The sequence below is a fragment of the Lytechinus variegatus genome, chromosome 17 (assembly GCF_018143015.1).
Source record: "Lytechinus variegatus isolate NC3 chromosome 17, Lvar_3.0, whole genome shotgun sequence".
NCBI classification, from domain to species: domain Eukaryota; kingdom Metazoa; phylum Echinodermata; class Echinoidea; order Temnopleuroida; family Toxopneustidae; genus Lytechinus; species Lytechinus variegatus.
The window spans coordinates 25,891,591-25,915,351 of record NC_054756.1 but is presented as its reverse complement, the minus strand read 5'-3'; the positions used below and the strand labels follow the sequence as shown (position 1 = coordinate 25,915,351).

The window sequence follows — 23,761 nt, the reverse complement described above, 5'->3', positions numbered from 1 at the left end:
ATGTTGGTTGCGGATATGCAGAGATGCCAAGTTCAAAGACCAGCTATTCGTGAGATTTTCTGTGAATCTGAGTGAGATCATAGACTTTGTGTGCAATGTATATGGCAATAGGCTGTGATAGTTGCGTGAGACAGAGATTTGAGGGGATGAACAAGAGTCCAAAATGCTTGAGTCTCACGCATAATGCGTGAGACTTGGTAGCTCTGTGATGATGGTGGTGATTGTGATGATGATAGTGGCCTGCTCATGATAATGATTGATGATATTGATGATTATGTTTGTTGCGGATATGACTACTAGCTCCCCCAAGATTTCCCAACTAGTGAGGACAAAAACAATTACTTCAGTACCCCTTTTGTTTGATGAAAAAAAATGTCTTTTTTGTCTTGTTAGTTTCAGCATAGGTCCATGGTTTCAGCAAAGATGATGATGTGCATAGGTGTGGTGGTGATTGTTTGAAAGTGAATAAAGGTGAAGAATGCAAACATAGAAAGGGGCCAATAAAAATGAGAGAGATGGGTGATCATTGATTCTTTTTCGCAAATACAAGAAAATGAAATACTAGTAGAAGTGCATAAAATAGCATTTCCTTTTTGTTATTTACGCCCTCAATTGCTGAGGGTTCAACAGTCGTGAAAATGGAAACCACCGACGCTGCATGACGTAGCAACAACATGATAGCGACATTGTAACTAATTATGATTTTACTTTAGAAACTTTTGGTAAGCCGATATTATTAGGAGTTATTTTTTTTTTCTACTTTGTCAAGATTTTCAGTAAATTCATTGTGTAAGTTGTCTGTACAGTGTGACTGTTGTTGGTCTGATATGGAGTCGTGACGACGTGTTGCCTGCTTGTCATGCTTGTTATCGTCACCTGCCCTAGCTGAGCTTAGCTGGCTTACGCTTGGATCTGTCCCCGGAACTTCGGCGAGTGAGTCGTGCAGTGAGCAGATGTGTGACACTCGCTAGTCTTGAGGACGCAATGATGATGTTGTTTATAAGCTGTCATATACTTCTTCATCATTGACGTCTTGACACTTTAGCCACAGTGTCCGGCCAAATCGTGGTTTTGGGAACCACTCGTAGATTTGTGTACGTGCACTTGTGTACAAAGTCAAAGACAAGTCAAAGTGAATGGAGGTGGAAATAGGGAACCGTGCATGCAACCTAGCAGTTTTTTCTACCTTTGAGTTCCTAACACCAAGTGTCTACCGAGGAGACAACTAGGGCATGAAACAGGCCCTAAACGAACAACAACAACAACATGTGACTGAATAAAGGGCTGCTGTATGAAGTGAACGATGGTTCCCAATATCACGATAATGCCTAGTGTCCTAAAAAAGCGAAGAACAATAATAAAGAAGATGGATTTCCCTAGGAAATTCGGGAATCCATCTTTTCATAAGATGAGCGCTCAAAAAACATTAATTTTATTAATTTCTAAACCTTCCTACGCATAGGCGTAGGAAGGTTTTGAAAAATGGTAAATAAAAATGTCAAAAAAAGATTTCTTACCTCACTGATGCCGCGTAGACCCCTCAATCCACATGTAAACAACGGAAATACAATAGCGTCGACCCTTGAACCGCCTATGTATGACGTACTTCCGGCTAACAACGCCGTTTCGAAAAAACATTTATAGGCCTAGATAAAAATTATTAGTTTAGAAATAATAAAATTTATTTCATAATTATAAATAATTTGTAGCATTTAACAATTGTCGGTTAACATCGCTTCATAACAGGAATGGATATTGTTACTAGCTGAAACTCATTCTTCTACGATCACTTTGACTTTATTCAATGAATTAGATCTTGTCCCTGCTGCCTGTTGATTTTTCAAATTATTGTTTTCCTGAAAGCAAGAAAAAAAAAGATAGATTGTTGTGGACAATCAACAGATTCCTTTATGCATTCAATTTAAGGAATATAATTTGCACCCTGTTTAGTTGTAGATTCCATATGCCTATGGTTTGAACAAATGGTGCAGATTTTGCATTTCATTGGCAGAATATGATTATTTTTTTAAACAACCTTTTTTTGTGTGCATAAAATTACTTTCCCAAGCTTGATAATGATTAACAAAATGAAAATCAAGCCTAAGCCATTTTATGTAAATCCCAGCTCAGTGTAAAGCAAATATCGTCACGATGGCCTTGGTGTGTGGCTGGGGGGAGGGGGGGAGTGCGCAATGCACTCCTCAAAGTGGTTTGGGCAAGGAAACAAGTTAAAAAAGGTAGAAGATATCTACAAATCAATATTACTAGCTAAATTCCACGTTATTCATGATTAAGGTCTACTCTTATTCGCATAATCATTTCAACATTCCGCGCAAATCATTTTTCACTAACTTTTCAAAAGTAAGTGATGCTCACTCAAGCGGAAATATTTTTCGAGAGTTATATCGTCATTTGCTTTAAAAGGATCTGTACCAATGTTAAAATGTGAAAAAATCTTCAGGATATTACAAATGTATAATTTTACAGGATTTTTTCTTAGTGTATACTTTTTTTTGATACGCACTGTATATTTCCCCTTGAGCAGCAGATCACCAACGCACACTCTGCCCTTAGTGAATAGTGGGGCTAAGGGGGGGGGGGGAGGGTTTGGCCCCACTAATTTCCTGGGGTTAAGCTTAGCCCACTTGGTTTTCACACTACGTTTTAGCAAAGTGGGCTAGCGCTGTAAATACTATCTGACCCTGCAAAGGGCAGGGTTAGCCAGCTTATTGTAGTGCTAGCTCCACAATTACAGTACTAAGAGATGCAGTGTGAAGTGAAACTGGCCTAAGGAAAAGTCGGGCTAAGCATTAAATAGCCAATCACAGAAGTCAAAATTTCATGATAATCATGCTTTGTATGGTAAAATCATCAATAATATTCATGAGCTGGGTGATAGTCCGGTGTTTAGGCGTTAACCTCGGCTAAGCAAATAGTATGGGGTTAAGAAAGACAGTGTGAATAAAGAAAAAGATAGCATGGGGTTAAGGAATGTCCGGGGGTAAGGATAGTATGGGGCTAAGGAAATGCAGTGTTAAAAGAATATAAGATGGGACGGGATGACATTAATGCAAAAGTCTATTAAACCTGACAGCAGTATATGGGGCATAGGATCTGTTTATTAACATTGTTTCTCTCTCTATTATGTTTTGCCCCTCAAATAGCTAATTCTAGATTCTGAAAAGTTGTGGAGAGATACAGCACTTACCCCTCAGGGTCAACCTTGGGACCGAGTTGACCTTGCATTGCCATTTGACCTGCAATCATGGCGGAGCTCGCTGAAAGGCAGCGGGTGGTAGACGCCATGTTTGTCCAGTATGATAAGGAATGCAAAGGGGAACTGGATCCAGTGGAACTTCAACTCTTGCACGAGAGCCTTCGGATGGGAGGGATCAGTATACCGCAGGTAATGATGATGATGATGATGACCATGATGGTTATGATGATGATGGTGATGATGGTGATGATGGTGATGATGATGGTGATGATGATGATGATGGTGATGATGATGATGATAATGATGGTGGTGATGATGATGATGATGATGATGGTGATGGTGAGGATGATAATGGTGATGATGATAATGATGGTGGTGATGATGAGGATGATGATGATGTTGGTGATGATGGTGATGATGATGATGGTGATGATGAGGATGATGGTGGTGATGATGATGATGATGGTGATGATGATGATGATTGTGATGATGATGATGATGATGATTGTGATGATGATGATGATGATGATGGCAATGGTGACAACAATGACAATATAAACAACAATATTTCAATTATATTTATAACAGGCATTGCATGTATGTATTCTTAACACACTACGTGTGTATCCACCTTTATTTATATATGAATAGCCAATGATGCCTTAGATTTGAAAATTTAAAAAACTGTTTAACATCCCTAACAGTAATATCTGTAACAAAATCATTTGATTGTCGATCATGCATTGTTTCTGTTGATTTTGTTGGAACAAAAAAACAACATGGATAGATTGCCATTGCTCCAACCTAGGTGCATGATTGATGGGCAGTGATGTCTTTGCTTCAAAATACAAGGGAGTCTCAAACACACAAGACATTAACTTTTGTTACACTAAATCATTTGTAATTATCAATATTCAGAAATATCTTTATTTTTTAATTCTAATTTCTCGGGGGGGGGGGGCGTTTTATTTAACTCTGAAGTTAAATTTAGTTTGTCTTGTTCTGTGTGTTATGTTGTTCTTTTTAATCTGTTCAGTAAGTCTGTAGGCAAATAGCAACCATTGCGTCTCTCTCTCTTCTTTTCCTTTGGGAAGGTTCATATTATACAAGCTATGCTTTTGAGTGAATCTCTCATTTCCACAGATACCTTTTTTCTAATTAAACTATATTATAATTTGTCTCCAAAATGTACCACATATATTTATATGTTAATCATCATTGATGTTAAATATAATTTGACAATTATTTGTATCGTAAATATTTGTTATGAATGGATGAAAATGATTTGTATCAATATTTATGTCATTTCTGTTTTAAATAAATCTGAATCTGAATCTGACTCTCGTTCATAGGTGAAGGCATCCATGATGTACTGCTGTGCCTTTGAGGATTCCTGTGAACCCAGTGAACTCTTCAGTGTCCTGCAGGAGATGGACAGGAGGTATTTCCTTCTGCAGGACTTCCGTTGGGAATTCAACCTCCTGGATAGAGAACAGAAGGGTTTTATCACAGAAGACCAAGCAAGGTAAAGGAATAGGGTATTCTGGTTTGCTTTGCCACTCTTTTCACGGTGGCGGTGCCAGGGTGAAGCATCGTAAAAAAACATGTTATACCAAGGTTTTTTTACCTGACTGCTAAAAAAAGCAAGAATGCCTGTGAGCAAGCAACCAGGGGACCAACGGCTTAAGGTCCTCTCCGAGGGACCTGGTAATGAGGATAAATGCCTTACCAAAGGGAATATGAATAATTAAAAAGTTAATAAATAAATTGCTTCTCAAAAATCCCGGGTGGGCACTGGTCAAAAAAAAAATCTGGATAACTCGGGCCTAGCAAAAAAAATATAATTCCGAATTGAAGAGTGAACAACGTAATAAATCAAGCTTAAATTTGTCCTATAGAATGCTTGTGATTGGGTCACAATATTTTCTGGATAGGGTAACCACAGAAAGGCTTATTCATGCATTTATACAGAGCTGCCAACCAGTTCGTTTTTGGCGTATTTAGTACGTTTTTGCAACCAAAATATAGCAGTACGTTTTTTCTTTTTTCTTTTTTTTTTTCTTCAAAATCTTAATTTATTGAGACAAATCATCATCTCTACATGTCTCTATTTTATAAAACTTACTCAAAATGGTTATTGGATCAATGTAATTTCAGGTAACTTTTTTTTCTTCAATCATTTTGTTAAGACCAGGGTGAGATATACACATGTTTCAATGTGTTTTTTTTTTCATCTGCAAGAGCAGTACGCATTTTAGCTTGCATGCAGCTTGAGCACCTCGATGAGCGTGCGCGCCATGCATTTCATTATGAAATACATTTTTTTGGGGAAAAAAACATTTTTTTTTATCACAGAATACAATTTTTCATTTCCAGAGGTTAGCAGGTCTGTTTACATTCAGTCATCTGGACTGTAATAATGGACTGCTTAACTCGGAGTCCCAGATGTTTTGCTTTCATAACACCAGCGCATACAAAATGCACTTGCAAGTTACACAAAACAAATTAAAATGTGTGACACCGATTCTACAGAATCTCCATTGGCTTCCGATTAGGGCTTGTTTTATCCTCACACTTGATTTATTGAAGTGCATTAATGGGAATGTCCCTGCTTGCCTCTGTGATCTCATTCAGAAATATCAACCCAGTCGAAGTCTTTGTTCACAATCAAAGGATCTCTTCCGAAATGTTAAATCCAAGGCCTTTGGTGACAGAGCTTTAGGGAAACTGGCACCAAAGACTGGAACAACTTTATGATGTCAGATTAGTATTCGACAGATTCAAATCTGTACCTTTTCAAGAAGGCCTTGGATTAATTAGCATTACAAAAGAGAAGTAAAAACAAACCTCCGCACGCATCTACATGTATGGAGACTATTTATATGGTATTAAGCATCTCTAAGAACTGACCGTCATTTATATTTTCCAAAATACTAGATTTATGTTTGAAGCAGTGCATGGAAACCTGTTCTCACGTCGTCGATGGGAGAAGTTCTTACGCAACAGGCCTGTCAGGGGTAGCGGGATCAGCTTCGCTGAGATCGAGGTGGACCTGTGTAACATCCCTAACCGACAAGAAATTGCCATGGAAGAATATGAAGAACTACGAGAAAAAGAAGGTATTGTTATGATTAAATTTTTTATCTTAAAAATAAACAACCCCCCCCCCAAAAAAAAATCAATGTTTCAACTGTACAGTAGGACTCCGCAGAAAAAGTAAAGTCAACCTTTCTTCAACTTTGCCATAATAATCAATACTTTGGTCTTGGGCATCAATGGAAAGACAAGACCAGGCAACTTCAAATAGTCTGAGATTCGTTCTATAAGCATAAATGCATTCCCTGAACCCTAAAACATAGGTGAAGACACCAAAAAGTATGTGAAAATTCAAAAAATGTGATTTTCTTGGAAAATGGCGACCATCATGGGTTTTGGGCTGGCACAGTTTTTTCTTGAACTCACGACCAAAAGTGTTGTCATTTCATGTTGAGGTAGGGTGAAAGGAACGTACAAAAACTGTTCTCTAAGCAAAAAAAAAGTTTTTAGACCTGGAAGGGATATATCATTGTTCCTTTTTAAAATACCCCCCCTTTTTTTTTGGAAAATCCTGGTTGTACATGTTTATGACACGTAGCTGGCAACCTATTGTTCGTTTTGATCTGGCTGGTCACCTTGTCCTTTCGATTTTGTTTTTGTTTCGCAGAAAGGAACAAGAAACACGAAGGAAAGAAACAGCAGGAGGAGGAGGCCAGAGAGGCGAGGAGGAAGCTTGAGGATGAGGAAAGGAGGAGGAAAGCAGAGGAGCAAAGAAAGAAGGATGAAGATGAGAGAAGAAGAAAGAAGGAGGAAGAGGATAGGGTGGAGGATCAAAGGGCACAGGAGCAAAGACAGCGAGAAGAAGAAGGTGAGACTCATACCACATGGGCTAAACCCATTTGGTCTAAGGTCCACTCGGTCTAGTATCCACTAAGTCTTATTCTTAAAGGGGAAGTTCATCCTGACAAAAACTTTATTGTAAAAATAGCAGAAAAAATAATAAAAAATATTGCCGAAGGTTTGAGAAAAATTCATCAAATAATTGTGACGTCATATGCGAGCAGCATTCCTACATAGCGAATGGTAAAAAATCAATAAAATGTCATTTTCTCAGAAAATTGAAAATGGTTTTCACTGTACCTTTTGTATATCAATAGACAAATTATTTCACACCCGATCATGAATAGAAAACAAAATTAAGTCATCAGGAACCATGCAAAATTTGAAATTCATGCATTTTATATTACATAACACATGGGGCAGCTGCTCGTTTATGACGTCACAAATCCAAAACTTTGAACTCTAATAACTTTCTTACTCTTTAACGGATTTTCCTCAAACCTTCACCAATAGTTTTTACTATTTTTTCTGCTATTTTTGCAACAAAGTTTTCTTCAGGGTGAACTTCCCCTTTAAGTAATGCCCAGTTTGTCTACTCCACAGATAGTCTAAGACACCGTTCTCATTGCACTTTCTAAAACTAGTTTACTGAAAACCGGTTCAGGAAACCAGTTTAGAAGATCATTCTGCTGGCGTTCCCATTTGATCTCAAGAAAGTGGTTTTCAAAATCACTTCAGTAAAGCGATCGTGTTGCTATGGAAACGCTATCATTGGGGTGATACGTTTTGCGCGAAATTCGAGCCCGCAGCGTAGAAATTCTACACCTGTCGTATGGAGTAGCACGCTCAAAATGTGTGGAAGATCGCTTCCCGAAGAAGGGTTGTGTCCTCACTTATGCTAAAACCAGTTTAACAAGGCAAAGCGATCTTGAAAACTACATCGTGAGGTAGATCGGTTTGGATGATCGCTTCCAAGATCGCTTCGACTGGTCTCCACTAAACTAGTTTAAGAAAGGTAGTGAGGACGGTGTCTAATACCGCATGGGCTCAGTCCAATTGGTCTAAACTCCACTTGGTCTAATATTCAATTAATCTAATTTTCATTTAGTATTAAGAACAGATGGTCTACTTTCCACTTTGTACACTAATTATTGTGTTACTATGCCAAATGAAAATTTGATTTGTGAATAGTTCATCTTATCATGTAGACTTCTTTTTGTTAGACCAAGTGGATATTAATTTGTTTCATTTAACTCTTCCCCCCCCCCCCATTTGTTTTGTTTTATATTTCTATCATATTATATTGTCTTAGGTACTTATACAACATTTCATGATATATTGTAAGGTCAGGGTTTATCCTTTTTGGCTGCTTCCCGCCAAGCATCATTTTATATATTGTACCAATGTAAATATTGTATTTTATGTATGTGTATTATGTTATTGTATTTTTAATGCCTTTGTTTATGAATAAAAAAATAGATCAAAAAGGTACAGCCTGATATTAATAGACAAATTGGCATTTTGGCTCGATGGCAATTGAGACCAATTGGTTAGTAGAGAAAATAGCCAAGAATTGTTGAATAGACTGTGTTAACTTATACCTAATGTAATATTTGCATAGTCGCATGATGATGAATGACAATACATGCAACATGCAACATACGATTTGTAGATGTACATGTCGTCTAACTGGACCTAATAGATCAACTGTTTGGCCTATGGAGGAATAGGACTAGGTCGCAGAAGCATAATAACTTGGGCCTAACTTTCGCCTTTAATTTTGCTATACTTTACCTGTGCATCACAGTACGGATGCAGTTTTTGTGCATGGATTATGAAATGCACAAATTGTACTGATCTCATTCATACTTCGTTGAATGCTGTGGATTCTAGGCATATATAGATTTGGTTTATTGCTCTTTGAGTCATAGTTTTCATTCGAGTCTGAGGGTCTAGTTTGCCATCGTTTTCTCATTGCCCAAATCATACGAGCATAATCCAGCTAAAGGATTTCCTTATACACATGACAAACTGTTCATTTCATCTGATGATTTTATTCTTTCTTCAGAGAGAGGAAGGAGAGAAGCGGCTGAACGGGAAGCGGAGCGAGAGAAGAAGGAGATGGAGGAGAAAGAGAAGGAGCGGCAGAGGGAGCTGGAGATCATCGAGGTCCAGCAAGCTCTGGAGGCCCAGAGGGAGCTGGAGGCCAAGGCTATAGCACTCCAGGAGGAAGAGAGAGCCGAGATGGAGAAGAATAAAAATGTGGAGGATGAAGCCAAGGTAGGCTGCTGCTTTTCTTTTTCTTTTTTTTTTTGACTTGTTTTCTTTTTTTTTACAAATTTGTAAACTTTCTGATGGTGTTGGTGGTAGTGAGGAAAAGAAAAAGGGAGATTGATATCGATGATGATGATGATGATAATGGTGATGATGGTGATGATGATGATGATGATGAAGATGATGGTGATGGTGATGATGATGATGATGATGATGATGATGAAGATGATGGTGATGATGATGATGATGATGAAGATGATGATGAAGATGATTATGATGATGATGATGATGATGATGATGATGATGATGATGATGATGATGATGATGATGATGATGAAGATGATGATGAAGATGATTATGATGATGATGATGATGATGGTGATGATGATGATGATGATGATGAAGATGATGATGATGATGATGATGATGAAGATGATGATGATGATGATGATGATGAAGATCTTTATGATGATGATAATGATGATGGTGGTGATGATGGTGATGATTGATGATGAAAGTTGACGGAGTCGATAGCAATAAAGATTATAGCAGATGATGAAAATGATTTGATGATGATAAAGATTTTGAAGATTGTATGCTCAAGATGATAAAATGATATCAGAATATGAGATCATGCTCTAACCCACATCTTCTAATTATTTCACTTGTCAGGAAGCTGCAGAAAAGGCTAAAACGGCTGAGGAGGAGGCTAAGAAGGCGGCAGCAGCAGTCAAGGAGGCAAAGGATGCAGCGAGCAAGAAAGCAGCAGAAGAGGCTGAGAAAGCCGCCAAAGAAAAGGCTAAACGTAAGGAATCACTCTACATCTTTTACGATAACAAATGCACAATTTCTGTAAAAAGTTTACTATTAGCCAATCAAAATGGAATGATGTCCGTAGCTTAAAACTGCTATTGTATTTTGTTTTATTGTAACAAATTGTAACAAGCATCCTATGGTATTCAAATTTTGAATAAGGAAAATGTGTCATAGGCCTGGGGGCCGTTTCATGAAGCTGTTCGTAAGTTAAGAGCGACTTTACGAACGACTGGTGATCCTTTCTTATATACACGCTAAACCATCGCCAATACATACATGTATACCATAACAAGAAATGTTCACCAGTCGTTCTTAAAGTCGCTCTTAACTTATGAACAGCTTTATGAAACACCCACCTGGTGGTGTTTCATAAAGCTGTTTGTAAAGTTACGCACGACTGGAACCAATTACATAGGGATATCCCATAGCACAAGAAAGGATCACCAGTCGTGCATAAAGTAATTTGTATCTTATGAACAGCTTTATGAAACACCAACCAGGTGACTAATATAGTGAGTCAGTATTATCAAGTTTAGAAGTTGTTTAATGTATTGCCCGCTGGCTCTTTTACTATTATTTGGGCTGTCGAATACCAATGAACACTTTATATGAGCATTTTGTTACTCTTGAGCTTGGATGTGATGAGAAGAATATTTCAAAAGGAATATATTACAAAAATCATCAAATCACAAATGCTTACAGTGAATTCGAAAACCACTGGTTTTGCCTCAAATGACCTCATACTACCTGTGTGCAAAACACAACCAAGTATGGAAATAATTTTGTTTATTTTCGGCTGCTACTTACATACATACATAACAGGTACTTATATAGTGCTTTATAATTTGATCAAAGCGTTTTACAATAAATAACTAATAATAATGAAATTACATTAAAACAACACCTAAAATATATCTACGGGGACTGGTGCCTGATCTTAATGCCCTGTTCACCCGCAGTTTAAGGAACTTGCCAGAAGGCAATCCGGCAGGTTCATAACTCACAAGGGCTCTAAAAACACCAGGCCTAAGCTAAACCCTAACAAAAAACCAACTTACGAAAGGGAACTAAACATGAATATTTAAAACAATAGTTACACAAAAAATCATATGAGGAGAAAAAAATTCAAGGAGCAAATAAATGTGTTTTAAGCAGAGATTTAAATTTACTTCTCATAACCAATAGTTGAACCTGGATAAGCTTAATATGGCATTGAATGGGGATTTTTTTTTGGGGGGGGCACTTCCAGGGCTCTTTTGAGCATATTGGAAGTGAAATTGCTCCGAGCCACTGTGTTATTTTTTTTTCCCTGGTTACAATTTGCAAAAAGGCTTATTGGATTCTTTTCTCATGACATCAGGTGAACGTCATAACAAGATTCGCAAGGAACTCAAAGTGGCCATTAAGGAGAAGGACAAAGCCAAGCTACAGAAGTCCGTCAAGGAATTCAAGGATGCTAAGCTCGCTGACACAGACGGCGACCTTGCGAAGGCGGAAGCTATCCTCAAACGCTTCAAGGCAAGGGATGGTAAGGAAGCAAAATTAGTCATTTTTTATTTCTTTCCCCTTTTTGCTTGTTATGGCGGATATACCTTCAGCTATCAAAGGCAATTTTTGGGGGATTGATTGATACAATATATTTGACTCAATGATCAATTTGACTCATTTCTTTCAACTTAGTGAATAACTTGTTCTCTGCACAGTCCATTCATCTAGTTATACTGTGAAAAATATGCTGTGATTTTAACCCTAAAAAGGCTCAACAGTTTCAGCCATGCAACATTATTCTGCCTAGATTTCAAGGCTGAATTCTTTCATGTCTTTTTCAGATTTTGATGCATTTTTTGAATAACGAGTCCCTAGTTGTAACATACATGTATTTTGTGATGCCTGCCATGGAATAAGGCTTTTTTTTCGTGTTTTGTATGTTTTCCATATCTTTTCTTCCTATTTTTCTGTTAAGATCAAAGAAATGGTAATTTTAATGAAGAGAAAAAATGGTAATTCTATTCTTCTGCATATAAAACAAATGCAGAAATGATATATCATACTTTGGCCCCCTAAATTCTGATATTAATTCAATTTAAAATAAAAGAGATGACAAGTGTGAGAATTCTAATAAATGTATAAAGGTAATATTGTGTAAAAAATATTAAGAATGGAATGAAAGTAGGCAAGAAAATGAGAATTTTTCATTATGCATAACTTGTCAGATTTGGTGAAAGCCATGGACAAGCGCAGCCTGGAGGACCTGGAAAAGGCCATCAACTTTGTCAAGAAGAATGGCTTCGAGGCCCACATGCCACAGGAGATGATCAAGGCCAACAAGATGCTGCTGTCGCTCAAGCGGCTCAAGCGCCTCCGGGATGAGATCCTCAATCTCAAACAGAGCACGGTGGCGGAGATCCGTAGCTACTCCAAGCCTCCGGACCAGGTCCACAAGGTCATGATCGGCACCTACCTGTTGCTGGGCAACAAGGAGAAAGAGCTGCTGGTGAGCTAATTTCTGTGTCCATTTTGTTTTTCATCACTTGTACTGTTTAAAGAACAACCCAAGTTCCGTCAAGCAAGAGGACACCCCACAAGAAACAGTAATATTGATTTTGGTCGGGCGGGCAGGAACATCATAGATAATATGAGTTACAAAGAATTTAAAGAATACCTTGAAAGGATAACCCATGAAAGCCGAAAGGCTTATTTCCAAGGGGGTCCTATTGAACTAGAATATATTTTCAAACTTTTATGTAGATAATGCAGTATTATTTTCAGATCTATTATGGTGACTGAAATACAAAAAATATGGATTTTTTTCGCTTTACTTAATAGACACGCCATGGCGATTGTCATTTCCAGTGGCTTTCAAGTTTCATAATTTCATTATTTGCACTTTTTAGGTATGGAAGGGGATGCAGGCCCTCATTGGGAAGACTGGTAAAGAGGGCTTGAAGCGACGTGTCATGGAATGCGACCCCAATAAGATTCCTCTTGCCCCCGCTGAGCGTACCATTGTCCTCCTCTCGAAGTTTGACCTTGAGCAGGTCAGAGATGTCAGTGCAGGTGCAGCTGTTTTCTTTGCTTGGGTAAGTGGAATTTTGCTACGGGGAAAGGAGCGGGGATGAGCAGGGCATGTCTTTTTTCGTGATGACCTAGCGAGCCCAAAGTTTGTGGGAATGATGATGTAATAGGGTTTATTTAGTCCGAATAGGGTTCATTGGTATTCATAGCCCTGGGCCCATTGCAGAAAGAAATCTTGGTCGTATTGCCAATGGGAGGATCTCCTTAGCATTTATGTTGACATTCAAATGCTCGTAACTTTCTTAATATTTGTCCAATTGTGCTTGATACTTCATTGATCTCATTCTCTGATTTTCCTGTTTTCCTAACTTGATCAAAGTGTTTAATTTTCCTTTAAATGGAATTTTTACTTTTGTGATTGAAAAAACTTAAATGATTTTTTTTCAAAGTTGAAGCTTTACCATTTGGGCAAGCAGATCCGACTTGGGGTGTATTGATGGTTCATCTGCAAAGGCAGATTTAGCGTTTTGAAATGCCCATCTATACAACATATAGCACTTTTTAAGAAAAGTGTTTCTAAGTGCCGCATACTATTACCCCGGTTTTTAGCACACCTTCCCTGATCAGGCTCTTGAGCATTCATGGAATTTCTACTGCACCTGGGTGAAGAGTGCCAAATGTAGATAAATGCCTTGCCAAAGGATCCTCGTGCTGTGATGGGATTTGACCCCCAGACCTTGTGGTTCAAATTCTGGAGACTTGTCCACTGAGCAACAACACCTTCACTTTGCACTTCTACTTTTGTCTCCTGACACAGGCTACAGCCACGGCCGAGGATGTGATCGAGAGGGAAAGACAGAAGGCAGAGGGCATCACCCCAACGGAACTACAAAAGGGACACAAGACCATCAAGACGGAGATGAAATCTGGAAACATTACTATCACAATTTAGTGAGAGAGAATGGCATTGATACGGAACTGCCAACCAGTTGTTTTCAGTAGTCAGTACTGAAAAAATGATAGGAATAATGATGGTTTCATGCAAACTATGGATTTCTAAATTTTTGATAGTATATTTATGGTATTTCTTTAAAAATACTTTGAATTTCTCACCCAAATACAGATTTTCAGCTTTTAAAGTACTGAAATGTTCTTATTCAGGTTGGCAGCTCTGTTGATATGTTATAGAAGAGATAGACTAGTAAGGGGGTGGATAGATAATTTAGTGCAGAGAGAGAGAGAAGGGGGAGGAAAGAGAGATAGAAATGGAAAGAGGCAGATAGAAAAAGAGACATGAAGCATACAAGAGAGGGGGCAGTTGCACACAAATAGAGAAATGAGAGGGAAGAAGGAAAGAAGGGGAGAAAGAAAAAAAATCATGGATAGAAAACAATACATTTTGAAGTATGAGCATAATTTATTTAGGGGATGGGAGAGAGATAGAGAGTGAGAGAGGTGGATTATTGTCTTAATATTTTGAAATAAGTTGTAACAAATATATATTTGAAAATTATGTTACTGTATATAGCTGTAATATTTTGAGATCAAGATGATATATTTATCTTTCTTTTTTTTTACTGATTTTGATTACCACCGAACAAATTCATATTTGAAAATATTTCTTGCAACTCTACCATTCCAGTTGATTATGACAATTGGCAAGGCGTTGATCTTCATTTGCCGCTCTCCACCCAGGTTTACGACCCCGAAAGAAGGAATTCCTTGAATGCTTAAGCACCTGATTGGGGTAGCTGTGCAAAGCTGGGATAATAGTATGCATCCCCTAGACACATTGTATTAAGCATTTAATAAATGTTGCATATAATGGTGATGATGATGATTACATGTATTATATAATTATGAAACACTCTGGATAGCTTTGAATCTATGTTATCTTGTGGATAACAGAATGATTGTACTAGTTAACGACATTCAATACCAGCGCTCAACAAGAACTGCTGGATATATCTCATATTTCCCGAGGTCAATCGCAACACCAGCCTCATTTCAAGTCTGGTGTTTTGCCTGGTGTTGGTGTTGTCACAACACTAACACCAGATTTAAATACTGTACTTGAACTTAGCAAATATGTCTCTGGTGTTTAATAATATTGTCACAACGCCAACACCAGATTTGAACAAGGTACTTGTAGTCAGCCCAGTATGTCTTTATCATGCTCTGGTTTAATTAGATTTAGTGTTTTGTCTGGAATGGCAGGATAGTGATGTCCTTTATATGAAACCACACTCTAGCCCGTATTCGGAAGTTGGGTTTAATTTAAACTCTGGTGTAAATTTGTGGTTTAACTATCGACAGCCAATAGTTGCATTAATTCTAACAATGTTATGTAAATGTATCAGCTCATTTTTCGCTCAAATCATTCTTAACTGTTTCGGAATGATGAAATAATATTAACTTTCTCCACCATTCATGAGTTAGAAAAGAGCACAGTAAACATAAGAAACTTGCGATGCAAGGAAAATTTTGACATGTTTGGCTTTCCATAATTTCAGCACAGATTTAGACCATGATCTAAAGTTAAACCTGACTTCAGAATACGGGCCTATGTGTCTGTTTGTGGATTTTACACTGCCACATTGTTGAGTAGCTTTTCTTTCCAGTACAACTAGAATGATGTACTCCAGTACTCCATCTTTATGTGTTATAATATGTGTTGCCATGTCTTTCAACTTAAATTTGTAGTTTGTAAATTTTTAAACGTTTGATGTGTTGCGTGTGTGTACTTCTATGTCCATATTCCTTGTTACTTTAAGGTTCAGATTAATTGGACAATGTTTACAGCTTTAAACAAAGCACATTCTAGTACCTGATTGTGATATCGACACCAGGGGCCCATTTCATAAAGAGTCACAACCGGGCCCCGTCTTACAAAGAGTTACGATTGATCCAATCAGTTGTAGCTCTATGGAAATCCATCAGTGCCATAATTTTTTCTACAAGAAATTAGCAGTTTGTCCTTTGTAAACAAAGGAGAATGCACCAAATTGTCAAGAAATCAATGAATTCATGGATATACATTCATATCTAGAAAATCTTTGGTACAAGCATGCATTTTATATGTTGACTTTGCTGGCTTTCCATAGTTGCGATTGATTGGATCAATCACAACTCTTTGTTAGATGGGCCCCTGTTGCAACTTTTCCATTATGGCAACTACCATGACAATGGGGCTCGGCAGCCAATCAAAATCAAGGTTACCATGGTACATGTAGTTGCCGAAATGGGAAAGTTACAACAGTTGTAACTCTTAATGAAACAGGCCCCTGGTGTAAATATGAGTTAATTGTAATTCCAAAATAGTAAAGAAAAAAATCTGCAAGTTTTAATTGTAATATCAAGAGGAAGTATTTGTCAATACTGGTAGTGAAGATCTGAGTCAACATCTGAAAGCATGATTCTGTTTCATACACTCGTTTTTTCCAAGTCTTGTTTCAATTTATCAGATAAGATTAGATTGAAAAACGTTACAATAAAGTGCATATAGAATGAGTCATACAGAATACTGCACTTTTCTTAAAGCTTGTGTATAGTTTTGGTAAATCCACCAAAATGCACCTATCACTATTCCAATTCATTGCTATCTATTATGAATGGATATGCCCTATAACAGTTATGATGTGGAGGATATGAAATGAAAATGTGTTTTACAGTATAAATTTTGCGATTTTACATGGAATTTAACTTGATCGGGTCACCCGATCAAATTAAAATATCTGTGTGTTTTTGTCTTTCAATTAAATCCTATTCCAAATCATGGAATGGGCTGAAACTTTCAAGATATGTTCTTTGTAACTTTTGGATATCTAATCACTAAATTTATAAGATTAGTGCTTGAATGCCCATTTTTTAAATTTAAAACAAGCATCGCCGAGAGAGGGCGCTATATATCCAAGATTTGAAATTTTCTCAGAGAAGTGCAGTTGGAAAAATATCTAACGGTCTCTACGCTTCAGTAAGACTGTCATATTAAATGATATTCGATTATCAATCACATTATTGACCCTTTACCAAAGCTATACACAGGCTTTAAGGCCTTTGAACCAATAGACAAGTGCAGAGTTACCACTTGGCAAGGTTTCTCAAATGGCCTTCCCTTTCATCTATGTGGATAGACAAATTACAAAGTAAGATATGATGTAGGTTTGCCTGACATTGCATTATGCAGAAATTGCACAGACCTCGGGGCCCGTAACACAAAGCTTAGCAATGATAGTAGAACATTTATGATTGATTCCATTGACTACAATGTACAATCAATCGTGAAAATCAAGCGTATGATTAATCGCTAACCTTTGTGTTACGGGACCAGGGAGCTAGAATAGTGTGTCAATGTGTATCTTTTTATGTTTATGAAGATATTTGGTGCATTAGCATGTTGCTCTACTTCGCCAACAGTTAATTACCAGTTGCTAATGAACACATCGTTGCTTACCAGTGAATCTGTTTGAAAACACAATTCAAAGGATTTTACCTGACTGAATAATCAAGACATCAAAGTTGGTGCTTATCTCATTGAGTATTATACCACATTGATATTTGAGTTCAACTGACCATCTGATCATGGGCAAAACAGAACTACAGATGGGTCCGATAGATCCCTACCAAATATGGGCTGTGAATGGTTTTATCATGTTCCTCCGATATGTCAAAATGAAAATATAATGAATCGCAACCCCCAAAAAATTATAACATTATCACTTTAGTACTCTGTAGGGCTATGTGGAAGCGTCGTGGTGTAGCGGTTCTGACTCTTGCCTTGTAATCAGAGGGTCGTGTGTTCGAATCCCACCATGGCCTAGCGTCCTTTGGCAAGGCGTTAATCCACACTTTGCCACTCTCCACCCAGGTGTTAAATGGGTACCCGGTAGGATGCGAAAGCCTATATGTAGTATGCCTAGCAATTGAGTCTTGGAACTCTTGTTGGAATGCTCCCCAGGGAGTGGAGAAGGTGCATACATTGTATGCGGGCATGCAAGGATCCGATGACCGGGGTAATAATATATCTGTAAAGCGCTTAGAGACGTCGTTCCGATGTATTAAGCGCTATATAAATGCGGAATATTATTATTATTATGTGATGCACATTTTTAAAAAGACTGTATAAAACTTTTTCCAACAGCTCCGTCCCAGAGTCTCAATTGTTCCATTCAAAGCAGCTATTCTTGTACTGTTCAATGATTTTTCATTCCTTCCAATTACACCTCCGTCCATTATTACATGATTGTATTTGAGAGTATTTGATATTGTACAATATATATGTTATGTTAATATTACGATCAATCTGTCATACATTCTAAATTGAAGTCTTTACCACTTATGCTATGAGCAGGTGCAATCTTTCTACTTTGAAAAAATCCATGGATATTTTTGGGAGCATTTCAGGAAACATACATGGGTAGTGGTGTTTACTGATTTTGTTATAAGCTACTGAAATCTTTACATGTGATTGGTTCAGAGCAGTTAAGAATTATCAGTGTGTGTCGTGAAACACCCCCCTGATCAAGAATGAATTCATCACAATTTATATCTGTTGCGTGTCTTGTGCTAGAGTTAGCAATAAAAATATATATTTTATATTTCATCAATATTATGATATCCTTTTTCTTTTCTCTCTTATGTCTTTTTAATATGTAAATTGCCATTCGTCTACTGCCAACTCATCCACTCACCACATGGTCAACATCCATTTAGTCGTATGCCATTTCGTTCATCAACATTTTGTCTAACAACTATTTGGTCCAATCATCACTTCGTCTAATCACCATTTTGTCTGTGACCATTTCGTCTCCTAACCACTAGGTCTAATATCCATTTCAATGTCACTTATTTTTCACAATTAACACTTAGTCCTATTAGACCAAATGGCATATGGACTAAATGGTTATTGGACCAACTGGTTATTAGAAGAAATATTGAGTGGACAAATTGGCAGTGAGACAATGTGGATAGTGGACGAACTGATAGTAGACCAAATGATAGTACATGTAGATGAGTTGGCAATTGGACGAATTGGGAATAGACCTTTTTAATGTACCCATTATGATGGTTCTGCAAATTGCATGTAAAAGCAAGAGTATTCAAATCTTTATCCCCGATTTCCTATGCATGTTTAAATATTAACCAACACTGGCATACCAGTGATACCCCCTCCCCGAAAAGGAAGAGGGATTAGTTTTTTTTTTTAATAATGTGTATTTTAACTTTTCAACATAATTTCCATCAATTGTTTGTTTTGCATCTCACAGATTGGGGCTTTTTATGTTGAACGTTACCATAAAATAGATTAATGAAGTGAAAAAAAAATCCTATTCGTTTTTCATTATTAGCAATTATTTACAAATTTTGTAAAATAGCATGTACTGTATCCAAAACTTTGGTCCATCAAATTTTTGCCTCAATTCCTCTATTACGAAGCATATGGTGGTAACTGTTGCTTGAACATCTACTTGAAAACAGCAAGATTCCTAAAGATTGAGTTAATATTCGCATAACATATAGAACCTTTCTCTAGGTGCTTTACAGCATAAAATGTAGTATGAAATGAAGTAATTGTATGACTTAAAAACTAGTCTGAAAAGTAGAAATTACTGATACAACATGAAATAAAACCAAGGATAATTTAATCAAATTTAAGCATATTAAGACATGGCTTTGGAAGGCAGATATGTACATGGCGCCTTGTACATGTGAGCAAATACATCAAGGACAGCTAGCCGATACTTGAAGTGCCTTGAGTGGTTAAGTTTAAGTGGTTAAGGGCATTAAGAAGTCACAATACTCCTACAATTATATTGAAATATAATATGAGTACATGTATTATTCTGTGTTGGAACTTGCTGATTTCTGCCCTCTCTAGCTAGTGCTTAGTGCATATTGACCCCTTAAGTTTTTTTTTTGCTGGTTGATATTGATACATCAGTGCACATCACATGTCCACTCAAATTTTAGCATCTTTAACAGTTTCTTCACAGTCTCAGTATTTGAATGGATAAGTTTATTAACTTTTCCTTTATTTAATTCATTCACAAATACGTAAATTCTTCCATTCTTCGATTCATTCAATGAAGTCTGTAAAAAAAATGAATGGATAACTACAGTAAAGGTTAATAAAAAATGTATTCATCCATTAATCATTGAATTGACTAAGGGATGATTTAAGAATATTTATTTAAAAGTGAAAAAATAAACCAAGAAAAAATGAATAAATGAAATAAATTAGAATAATTGATAGACAAATACACTGAATATAAATTGTTAATTGATTCATTTGATTATTGTAGTTGATTAATTATTAAATAAACTAGTTAATATTTATTTTTTCCTGCTCATATTTATCGACAAATATAATTAAAATATCATGGTAGGTAAAACATCATGTAGATGTTCAACTTCTAGGAAAAAGTATTTGTAATATATTTATGATCGACGGCTTCATGTAGCTCGGGTCAAAAAGCGTGCAAGGATAAGAGCTTGATGGATGAATATTGTATTGCATTTGAACCTTTATTAATCTCCAGTAATTCCTTACAGATTACCAGAGGATTAAGGCAGATGGTATGATATGAGCCACTAGCCATGCATGCAGAGACTAGAAGTAGGCCTGCATGTACATACCGGGGTGCTGCTATCCAGGAGGCAACCCCCCCCCCCCCTTGTTTTTTATGTAGTGCGAAAAAAAACAAGAGTGGAAAGGGGAGATGCATGTAAGAAAGAAGAGCACCAAAAAAAATCAATGTGAACTATTTATTTCTGTAGTTTAATAAAGAAAAAAGCAGGTTCTCTCTTAATTGTCTTCGTCCCCAAATGAAAATACCCTACCGACACACCGGCTTCCTGCTTCGATCACTAGCTGCCATCCTCTCTGATCCTACTTTTCATTTCCTTCCTACATATAATTGTTTTCTTTTAATAGCTTAAAGGTCAAGTCCACCCAACAAACAGTTGATTTGAATAAAAGGAGAAAATTCCGACAAGCATAACGCTGAAAATGTACATGTATGTATATATAACGTGCCCTATCTTGAAAAAGAAATCCTTTTTACGTGTTTTTTTGGTCGCGCATGGTATCCACTCAATGTAAGTGCCCCCCCCCCCGGTATATATGTTTACTGGTCGGTATGCAAATTATGATCAGACTGATGATGTCACCCACTCACCATATGATCATTTATCCTCATTGTCATGTGAAACTTAATTTTATTCCTCCCTGAATATGTGAAATTACCATTAAACTGTTTATGGTTAACTCAAGTTGGTCCTTATCGCCAATTCTGTAAAATTTGAAATATTTCATATTTCAAACAACAAAAAACAAAAATAGTGAGGAACATCATTGACTCTACTTTTTTAACCAATTTGCACCGCCCACCAAAAAAAATAACTTTGTTACCAGAATTTGAGGAAATTTTCAATCTTTTTCGCTTGATGAATTTCAATTCATCATTTGGATATGCATGTACATGTTTTTATAACTTAATATTTTCATCAAGGAACTAGTACCAATTTAACGGCCTCATTGCATAATTATTTCTCTCTTTACTTCTACATTATCGCCCCCCTTTTATCATACAAACACTGGTGTATATGGTAAATGGGGGGGGGGTGGACCCCAACAGTTTTATGTCAAGCCAGGGTGGGGGGAGGCAAAAAAGAAAGGCTAAATAGTGAAATATGATACTTTGTGTATTAGTGGATATGTCAAAATCTTTATTATTTTCATTTTTAAAAAGGTCAAACTTTTGCTTGCTCGCAAAATTCGAGAAAAAAAATTTGTTCCATACACCAACAACATTACACTGCTGCAGATACACATACAATGTACATGTACTCACACTCCGTCTCATCCCATCTCCTGGGGGGGGGGTGTTGCTTGCAATCTCCTTTCATCCCCCTCCCTTATCTCTCAATCGAGCATCTCACTCTAATACCCTTTTCATAAACCCATCCTCCAATTAGCCGCCTAAGAGTAATGCGGATAATTCAACAGAAATTGCATTCACAAACTCCGAAAATAATCTGCATTATTTTTACGAGCGCCCGTCCTGAAAAAGGAGGATAATCGTCATGACAACTGGACACGCCCCCTCCGATGCGGTGGTGTTGGAAAAGGGTGACCTTGTAACCGCACCATGGCAATTATCCGCATTATTTGGAAATGCGTTCATAAAGTCAAAATCTGGTCCCGATGCTGAGCTTATTATGCGGATAATAGCAGCATCAAAATAATGCGGATAACTCTGGTCCTCCTCCGATTTTACGACCAAATTATGCTGCTATTAGCCGCATAATTGGGTTTATGAAAGGGGTATAACTCACTCTCCCTCCCTCTCACACACACACACACATACATGTACACCAATATATCTTTTCCTCTCCACCCCCCCCCTTCTCTCTTTATCTCAACCCCCCCCCCTCTCTCTCTCTCCCTCTCTCATAAAATTCACCAATCAATTAAAATCAAAACAAATCAAATGTTAGTTCACATTATTTTATTCTGAGATACAAGAGCTAGTTTACAAAACGTCCAAATTTTTTCAGAAGTGTTAAAAAAAACAGCATACAAAATGTTCTCTTTATTTCATGTTACTACTTGAGCCCCATTGCTTAAAAGTTATGCAACTTTGCCCTCCAATGGTAACTACCGTGGTACTGTAACAATACTCCTCAGCCAGTCAAAATCAAGGATTCCGTGAAAGTTACCATTGGATAGCAAAGTTGCCATAATGTATTAAACTTATAAGCAATGGGGCCTGGTTATAGTAGAAATATGGCATAAAAAGCATACTGTATTGTACATGTATGTGTATAGTCTACTCCACCGGCAATGTTAGATCACCATTGACATGCCGTAACGCGACCACATGTTAAGAATGCATCAACAAAGAATCAATGTTCATAAGTGTACATGACTACATGTAGCTCTTCATTCAACCACTATCGATAACTACTGACATTATTTAAAAAAGCAAATCTAACGACCCTTGAAAGTACATGTACAGCACAACATTTTTCATTTGTAAGTTTTCATTGATTTCATGATTACAAACAATCACATTTTTTTTTGTAGAGCACATTAGTCTTCATGTGTCTTCTGTATAAAATGCATGTCGATCAAATTGTTTACATACACGTTCTACATGTACACGTGTAGAAGTTCACTTACATAAAGATGCACGTACATGTACTACATATCTTATGATAGTCAGGTCCAATTACATACATTAATATCAAAGGAATAATAAATAGAAGAAAATGGAGCAATATATATTACAGGCCATTGAAAGCTTTACAAACATGCATACACTATACAAACAAAGAACATAAATGTACATGTAAAGGATGAACGTCATATAAAGTACACACACATATTAAAAGGTATTGTCAATCCACCTTTAAAAAATTGAAATTACTTTTTTTTTTTACTCACATCATGCCAGAATTAGCAACAGTACATGATTCTAAATTCCCTTTATCTTCATATACATGTACATGACTTGTGTTACATGTACATGTAGAGTGGATCTAGAAATACATGTAAAACAG

At 37.0% G+C, this 23,761-nt stretch overlaps 1 protein-coding gene across 1 annotated transcript; it reads left to right on the top strand.

The window, feature by feature from the left end:
* Window positions 1-609: 609 nt before the first annotated feature.
* Window positions 610-14,305, top strand: LOC121430804 (trichohyalin-like). Its single transcript, XM_041628212.1, has 11 exons — window positions 610-722; window positions 3,165-3,406; window positions 4,570-4,742; window positions 6,155-6,336; window positions 6,921-7,121; window positions 9,162-9,373; window positions 10,040-10,172; window positions 11,544-11,711; window positions 12,397-12,677; window positions 13,078-13,263; window positions 14,016-14,305. Exons 2-11 carry the CDS (start codon window positions 3,266-3,268, stop codon window positions 14,148-14,150), a joined length of 1,812 nt encoding a protein of 603 aa, XP_041484146.1. The 5' UTR covers window positions 610-722; window positions 3,165-3,265; the 3' UTR covers window positions 14,151-14,305.
* Window positions 14,306-23,761: the final 9,456 nt, after the last annotated feature.